At 40.7% G+C, this 9,046-nt stretch overlaps 1 protein-coding gene across 18 annotated transcripts in view; it reads right to left on the bottom strand.

Annotated features, from left to right (window-relative positions):
- Kidins220 (kinase D interacting substrate 220) overlaps window positions 1-9,046 on the bottom strand; it is a 91,003-nt gene that overhangs the window by 18,282 nt on the left and 63,675 nt on the right. For 9 of the 18 annotated variants that reach the window (XM_021202017.2, XM_029541012.1, XM_029541011.1 and 6 more), the window contains exons 23-26: window positions 8,465-8,643; window positions 6,558-6,784; window positions 4,615-4,728; window positions 3,882-3,938 (exon numbers count right to left, since the gene is read on the bottom strand). In XM_021202017.2, coding sequence (XP_021057676.1) covers window positions 3,882-3,938; window positions 4,615-4,728; window positions 6,558-6,784; window positions 8,465-8,643 — 577 coding nt within the window. The remainder of the gene's footprint in view (window positions 1-3,881; window positions 3,939-4,614; window positions 4,729-6,557; window positions 6,785-8,464; window positions 8,644-9,046) is intronic. The other 9 variants (XM_021202027.2, XM_021202028.2, XM_029541010.1 and 6 more) reach the window with 2 other exon arrangements.

Here is a 9,046-nt window from a genome sequence, read left to right as displayed (position 1 = left end):
ATATATATATATATGTGTGTGTGTGTGTGTGTGTGTGTAATATGTGTATTACTTTTACTATACATTTATGCATTTATGACAAACCATTCTTCCTTTTCCAGTATTTCTAGACAATGCCTTCTAAGAGTGTTTTGTGAACTTTCTAAATATTTTCCTCAAAGCAATTCACATCTCTGTGGGACCACACAGCTCAAATCTATGTAGAGGCCAAAGGACACGATGGTGAGAGTAGTGTAATCGTCCAGAAAAGCTTCAAATTCCCTAACACAGTCAGGAGGCTCACAGCACTTCAGTCAACCTGAGACCATGTTATGGCAATCCAATCTAATGACGGTGTAGCTGCCTTAGTCTATTTAAGTGTACTCTATGTTCACAGGACTGCCTATGTGATTCCCAGATCATCCCCGTCCTTAAGAGATGTATGGGCAAAACCTCAAAAATCATTTAAATTATGCCTCTTGCACCTAAGAAACATCAATAAGTGAAACACCTGTGCTAATCTAAACTGACTGTGAGGGTGGACACTGCTTTTTACCGCTAACCAACTCCACCCAACTGAAGCAGTTTGAGTTCTTTAAGGACCTGGGTATTCTTAGGAACAATGTACTTAAATATGCTGAGCTTTAGTAACATCTAAATCAGACCAAAGAAGCTGGCCTGCCTTTTCAGGTGGTAAAGCACAGAATCAGGGTAGCTTCTGTAAGGGCAGGAATGTAACACATGACCTATTAACCACAAAGGCTGCAGCCTGGCTGCATTCTGGCTCCTGCTCCTGTGTCCTGGTGTAAGCCTCTATATTTCACTTGCTCTGTGGAAGCTAGACCAGACCCCAAGATCCAAGCTGTGTCTAAAGAAGCATCGGAAGAAAGGGGAGGCCTGAAACTGGCCCAGGGGCTGCTCTTACAAACTGAAGGGCAGATTAAACTTCAATTATGAAAAAGGATTTCTCTCCCTTTGGGCGAGGTCACACTAATCCTTTCCAACTCTAACATTCTGAGAGCATATCTCAGGTCTAAGATTACCTTCACTTTCACAAGATCTGGCATGCATATTCTCTCATAAAATTACAGGGAGCAAAACCAGCACAGGATTTATATTCCAAGCCCCTACTTTGTGAAACACTCAAATATTTATCTATAATTTAGCTGCTGGTTTGGCTGTACTTTGTAGGCTACGACCTCTATAATGTTAGTGTGAGAAAACTTATTATTTCCACAAAGGTTTGTCAAAATTTTGCGTGGTAAAAGCAGACGAGTTCATCTCAATTTTGCAGAGACCATAGTCGGTTAACTTTTTGGCCTCACCTTCTTTGTATGTTACCATGGGTCTGTAATAATATCACAATTTGTATTGAAATGTTCATTGAGCTCTTGGTTATCTGCAAGTGGCCTTTCTCACCACGTCTATGTGGGACAGGCTGGCCAAAGAGACAAGACCACTAGCCAGCCCTGCTGTGCCAGTTGGGACTGAGCAGCGCCCAGCACAAAGGGCTACTGACTCTCCCTTTGGCTGCTGGTTCAGCTAGCAGTGTGGCAGAATGAGCCCCAAAAGCCCATAAATTTGAATGCTTGGTCACTAGGGGAGTGGCACTGTTAGGAGGTGTTACCTTGTTGGAGTAGGTGTGACCTTCTTAGAGAAAGTGTGCCATTGGGAGCTAGGCTTTGAGGTTTCAAATGTTTAAGCCAGGCCTAGTCAGCAGTCTGTCAGTCTGTCCCCCTTCCTCCCTCCCATGCTCTAACTGTCTCTGTCTTCGTCTCTGTCTCTCTGTGTCTCTGTCTCTGTCTCTCTTTCTCTGTCTCTCTCTCTCTCTCCCTCTCTCTCTCTCCTGCCTGCCAATCCAGATGCACAACTCTCAGCTCCTTCTCCAGCATCATGTCTGCCTGGATGCTGCCATGTTTCCCACCATGATGATAATGGACTAAACCTCTGAACCTGTAGGCTAGCCCCAATTAAATGTTTCCTTTATAAGCATTGCTGTGGTCATGGCATCTCTACACACCAAGAGAAGGCCTAAGACTGGCAGGTTCTTCAATTTCCACCACTGCTTTCATTGGCTTTGAACAAATGTCAACTTGCTTTTCCTAGTCTTCTACTAGACACAAGTTACCAACTGTTGTCACTGTTAATTTCTTAGAAGCACAAGAAGCATGGTGAGCATCTATTACCCGCTCTACGGCTACAAATGACCTTTTAGTGCTAAGAAGAAGAGGTGTGTTACTTACTGACACAGACACTGCTCTACGTGAGGTGCTTTTATGTGCTAGTATTGAGCTTCTAAGCACGGCTCAGGAACTGCATTATTCCCCTTGCCTTCCCCCAAAAAAACCTTATTTCAAACCGGGTAGAATGTTCTCCTTCACTGACCCAGAAAAAACCATTTACTGATACATTTTAATTACAAGTGTTTGCCTACACTTCTGTACATGGGAAGAGCTAGTATTTCTGTATTCATCAAAGGCATTAAATCTTTCATAATATAGGATTTTCATCAGAAATTCACTGAGTAGCCAGGCATGGCGGCGCACACCTTTAATCCCAGCACTCAGGAGGCAGAGGCAGGCAGATTTCTGAGTTCAAGGCCAGCCTGGTCTACAAAGTGAGTTCCAGGACAGCCAGGGCTACACTGAGAAACCCTGACTCGAAAAACCTAAAGAAGAAAAAGAAAAAGAAAGAGAAAAAGAAAAAGAAAAGAAATTCACTGAGTAATTTTAGTCCCTAGAACTGAATTGCACACATAATCCCCTGTAGCAAAGGCTCTCTGAATAAACTGAAAGTCACTTTTGCATAGAATGGTGATATTCCATGGGCCATAGAATCCCTAAGTACCCAAACAGGACTGCTGTGATTCAGTACGCCTGTCATTTGTAAATAACTGAATTACGCAAACATTTCAGCTAGAATATCAATGACTTAAGAATCATCTCCTCATTGAAAACAACAAACTGGTTCCATTTTTGTCTCTTAACTAGATTAATTAAAAGGAAATGAAGGTTTAAAAATTTATCACCTATTTAAATATACGTGTTAAGTTAAATGCTCTTGATAAACTCAGGATGTAATACCTCAGCCTGTAATTCTCCAGTGCTTAGAGCATTTTACAATAGGTCTAGATCAGAGAGGCCATGTTTGCATGTGATAACATACTCTGAGCACAACACACAAGCTGGGCAACTGCATACTGACTGACTAAAGTACGATTTCACAGCTGCTCATCACAGGCATTTCTTATTAAATATAAGGTCTGGAAGGATTATTATTTTAGTGGCTTCCTCTACAATCTGTTGTGTGTTTATGTATTGTTAAGCAACTTCCTTTAGATGCTGAGCCAGCGCTGGGTCTGTCTAGATGGTTTATTTTCACGACTAACAGAAGGAGGAAGTAGTGCTGCAGGAAGATTTCATTGGTGGGGACACCTGAAGCAAGTAAGGAGCTAGGGATGTACTGATTCACAGCACCCGGCTCCTGTGTTCTCTAGTGTCAAAGGTGATGTGTGACACTTTTAAAGCCATTCTACAAGAATCACATCAAGTATAGACTTTATAAAAAAAAAAAACAAAAAACAAAAAACAAAAACACTTAGAAAGGAAAACAACGTTCAGCACTAAGGAAAAATCGACCTGAACACATGTGATGATGACTCCTGGAAGCAGCCCTTCCTTACTGAAGAAAACAAGCCCCCCCCCCCCCCAGCTCTGAGAAGGGGAAATGCAGGAGAAAACATTAGCTCTGGAATGAAGTCATGAGCTGTAATTATTAGTGCTTGGCTACTCTACACTGCCCATCACACCATAAGTGAGTTAGTGCCAAATGCTTTAAGACATCATTACTGCTGCAGAAGCAACGAGACATTAGTGTTCCACGCCACAAGACTACTCCATTACCCTCGAGGAGGCTGTGGGTGAAGGGAGGCCCTCAGCAGCATCCTCCTTGATTACTTCCTAGCAACATAAAACAGGAGAGTGGGTAACAGGGCAGGATGAGTGACATGGAAGATGAAGGAACACGATACTGAGATAACAACACAGATAACTCTGACGGAAATTCCCTTTCCACCACTCTAAAATGTAGCTTAAATTATGTTATCAGGGAACTTGTTTTTTATAGTTATTTAAAGTTTATCACCAGGATCCCCTAATATATTTTGCACAGATGTGTTTTGTTTTGGATTAATTCTATTCACTAGTATGTTTAAACAACCTCACTTTGCAGACTCCCTGCAGCAGACTGGAATGCTTTTCTGGTGCTGCACCTCTACCTGCTAAGCCGTAATGCTGATGTAAATGCACAGAGAGATAACATGCAAGCCCTTTAAAAAGATACTAGAAATTAGCAGTTATAAAGATCTAGTTTGAGAAGTTTTGGTAGCAAACACTGCATTACAAGCCAGAGATCTCTGGTTGTAAAAACTCAACATTTATTCATTGAGATGGCTAGTCTTTCATAGATATTTACCAGAAATGAAAACATATATTTTATATTTGTAATAGCTTGTTTTTCAAAACTATACAGTAAGTTGTACTCTTTTACTCCAGAAAGGAAGAGGAAAAAGAGCTTTTAATGGTATCCATGTTCTTTTATGAGATTAATATTTTAGTTACCCCTTTATATACTTACTAGGCCATTGTTCTGATCTCTGGGCAAACTCGTTTTTACTGATGAACGTGAGATGAGATGTTGGGAACCGCCAGGGTAATACCTTGGCGTGTAAAGGTATGGGGCAAAGAATGGCTATGGAGAAACATGTAACAAAAAAAGGGCATGAACAATTACAGAAATCAAAGTGTAATGAGATTCATCAAGTGAAACGAACCAACACAACTCCAAACTTCAAAAGCAAGCCTCATGCTCCCGCTGGCCTTGGGATCCAGACCAGAGTTAGGACAATGACACTGTCTCCTTCATCAGACATGGGTTTAAAACACAGCTCCAGTTTTGTACCTTGTGACTTAACACAAACATTTGCTTTATATTTAGCATCTTAACAAGTTTGCTGTACATGGTTTCTATGTATTAACTAACAAATTCTTCTTTAAAGCTGACTAGAATGTTAACAGAATACTCTGCCTTACCAAAAAAAAAAAAAAAAATAGTTAATAAGACTCAAAACTGCCCTGGTCATTTGGAAACAAGCCGCAGTGTTTCCAAGGACAACCTCGCTGGGGCCCTGGAGCTCAGCTGTGCCCTGGCACCGGAGTGCACTCTAAACTATAAGACGGGGAGCCTGCTAGCTACACAGGACTTAACTTCTGAATTTACATGTAGCTGGTTTCACACACCACATGCTATGGACTGGAAACATAACGGTCAGAATTCCTTAGGCCTCACTGCACTGAGGTGGTCACTCCTCTCTTCTGTACTCTTGACACTCTAAGAGGATAGAATGACTTTTAACTGTGTGAACAATGCCACTAAATAATAACAGAGACACCAAACCTAAAAACAAAAGAGAAACTTTAATGTCTTAAAAATAATTACTTTAAAATTATATTGCATTATTGCTCTTAAAATAAATGAATGATGAATGTAAGATGCCCGCATAGTTTCATAACTTTTTTCAAATAAATATATTTTCACACCTTTAATTAGTAATAATTGAGCCACCTTATGTAAAATTGCAGCAGATTTTTAAGACTAGTGACTGCAGATCTGTATTCCGCACCACCTACCACACGGTTTATTTTGACAGAGAACAAACATTCTCATGAGTGCTATTGGCTACTCCTGTGTTGTCTTGTCCACAAAGAAAAATGGTATTACATTTCTAAGGCTCTATAAACAGCAAAGCTAATTATCAATATAGATATTTAAAAAATAACAATTTAATTTAAATTCTCAACTCCTACTTTGCCACACTTATCCCAAACTCTTCCTTGCCAGCTCCTATGGATAAAGTCCTGCAGTCAGTTGTCCTCTATAAATATTAGCCCTGTGTTTTCCTAAAGTTACACTAACCGGGGATAAAAGGAGGATTAAAACTTACAATGGATTTTACAAGTAGGATTCCACAAAGCATACTACAGCTCATGATCCGTCTTCCTACAGGAAATCATTAGTGTCATTACATGACTAAGGCATTAAGATGAGAACAGACACTTCGAGCAACTACATCCAACATGGTTTGGGTACCACTGGAAACTGTGCTTTTATTTTTTAGTTAATAAATAGTGTATTAAGCAAAGAATTATATATGACTAAAGGTATTTGAAATTAAAATGGCTTATGGTGGAATTAACTGGCAATAACATTTGATCCTTCAAGTAATATGGGCCCATTATTATTTCACATATGTCTAAGAATACGAATGACTCTAGGAAGTTATCACTGTTACGAATGCCATAACAAAATATACCAAAGGAACAAGAAAATAAAAGCCAATATTCTTACATTCATACTCTTTACAACTCTAGAACATACTAAAATCCAAGACTTCCACTTGTACTTACACTTTCCTATTTTAAAGCCAAATTATAGTTCCAAACCAGTCCCCAAGCCCGGAGACGGCGGAACGGTGGTGCCCCCGGGAAGAGACATTGTAAAGCCGAGGTGCCGACTCTTACCCTGTTGTAGAAGGGGTGCTGGGGTCCCGACAGGCCACTGTAGTAGCTGCTGTGGGGCTGTGGGGACACAACCCCGCCTGGGAACGGCCCATTGAAAGATGCTGAGGAGGAGCAGACAGATGCAGGCTGACTGTACCCAGAAGGTGGTCGAGGAGGGGCTTCGTGCAGAGGGAGCGGGGGATACGCAAGGCCTCCTATGTTAATCTGTTCTCTTGCAGCTCGAACATCTGAAATTTCCATCACAACCCAAAAAGCAAAAAAGAACAGGACACTAATGATGAGTCCTGCCGCCAGGACTAAGCAAGGACATACTTTCATCACCGCTAGTGACTCTAGTTGAGTTTGACAGGAAATCTTCACTAGTCCACAGACTTTAAGTGAAAAAAAAAAAAAAAAAAAAAGCCCAATTGATGTACATAAAAGAGGTTTTTTTCTTCACCATTTGAATAGTTACCACACTTGGAGTCTTTCTTGTTACCAAACACTATAATTTTTGACTTTTAAAAGATCTATTTGTGTTATGCTAACAAAAGACTCAAATTTGTCTACTACATACAATGTGAGCTAACCTGTGAGCCTACAGACTGAGACAAGTTGACATTTCAATACAGAGCACACAGCCACAAACACCTCAGCCTTAGAGTGAACACTGAGAAAAAGAACTTGGGAGCTTGGCATTTTTTGCTGTTACATAATAACTTCATGTTTATGGCACAATATGCTCCCTTAATAGATGTATATATTGCATAATGCTCAAACTGGGGAAATGGACATATCCGTCATTTCAAACACTTCATTTTTCTGCGATGAGACCATTTGAAATGGCCTCTTCTGGGTATCTTGAAACACTCATTAGGTCATAGTTTGTGGTAATCACCCTACTGTGTAAGGAGAGTCAGGAATTATCCCTCCACCCAATGTACCTCTGTGCCCACTCCCTGCCTCATCTCATTGCCCCTTGTCTGCCTGCTCTATTCTCCCTCAGCGTCCATACATGGGCAAGCGCAGTGTGTGCTTATGAAGATCTTACACTTTGTAGGACTAATTGAAGGTGACCCCTCCATAAGTCCCAGAAAGCTCAATTATGGTCTGATGAGCAGTATCACATGAAACCCTTGTGTTCCAACACAGTTGCGCATGCTCCAGTGCACACCAGCCTCTCAATAGCCTCTCTAAAACCCAAATGCAAACCAGATCTGGTAGTCTGAGCTCTATAACCAGAATGCAAAAAAAGTTTAAGGCCAGTTTGGGCAATTTACTGAGACCTTACCTCAAAATAAAAGTGAAAAGAGGTGAGACCAAAGTCAGTGACAGAGTGTTTGCCTAGCATGCCCAAGACCCTGGGTTTAGTCCCTAGCATGGCCATAAAATAAATTAACCCTTGTTATATTCAAGTCCTGATTTATAAACTAGGTTGAAAACCTAAAATGAAAGTAAGGTTTTGTTTTTGTTTTCTGATCAACTTGGATGTCCCTATTAGAACAGAAGATGAAAGAGTGACAATTACAACATGTGGCATCTGAACGTCAAGACTATATGTGAAAAAACAGAAGTTCAGTGTTCTAAGGGGAGAAATTGGCGAACAAGCACAAGGACACAGTAGAGTAAATAGCTAACACTCCAGCACCCCACGAGGTCAACAGCCCAGTCCTACTAATCCTAACTAATTCCTCTGTGGGTGCTCCATTCACATTTCTTCATTTTTCATAAAGCAAGATAAAAATTAGATAGTTAAGTAAGATAACAACAGAAAGTAAGAAAAAACAGAAAGGAAGGAAGGAAGGAAGAAAGGAAAGAAGGAAGGAAAGAAGAAGGGAGGGAGGGAGGGAAGGGAAGGGAAGGGAAGGAATGGAACATGAAAAAAATTGGGGACTTTAAAGAAAAATAAGCTGTACTACAATACCCACCTGCAATGATCTCCCGTAGTTTGGGATCCAGGTTTACCGTGCACGGCAAAAAGGTCTTTACATCTCGAGCCACAAGAACTGGAGTCCTTGAAGACAAAAACACTTCGAAATTTCTTATATCTCCATCAATTTCAAGAAGTGGCTCAACATCTTTAGTTGTTGGGATATTCTTTGATATTCTTCAAAAAGAAAGATATGAAAAATCCATTAATGCTGCTATCAAATTCTTCATTCTTAAACCTTGTTGCTTCTGTCCACAAGAGCACATTACACACTAGGCTCTCATTTCAAAAATACCTTTCAGATAAGAAACCTAAAAGAAGAAAAATAATAATACAGTTCCAAGATGACTAGGTGACAATGAGGAAGTCAGAACTTCACTGATTTTTGCAAAAGCAGGGTGTGGACTAGGGAGACTGAGAAAGAGGAAGACATCCTAGGCACGCCACAGCCCACTGCTCCTTCTCGCTGACTGGGAACTGGGCTCTGAGCGCACCCATATCACACAACGAGCGAGCAGCTCGTGCTGAGACCTGGGATTTTCCAACGTGACACCATGGTTCTTTTTTTTTTTTTTTTTTT

The sequence above is a fragment of the Mus pahari genome, chromosome 7 (assembly GCF_900095145.1).
Source record: "Mus pahari chromosome 7, PAHARI_EIJ_v1.1, whole genome shotgun sequence".
In the NCBI taxonomy this organism is placed as follows: domain Eukaryota; kingdom Metazoa; phylum Chordata; class Mammalia; order Rodentia; family Muridae; genus Mus; species Mus pahari.
The sequence above is the reverse complement of the archived record's forward strand: the minus strand, read 5'-3'. Positions and strand labels throughout refer to the sequence as shown.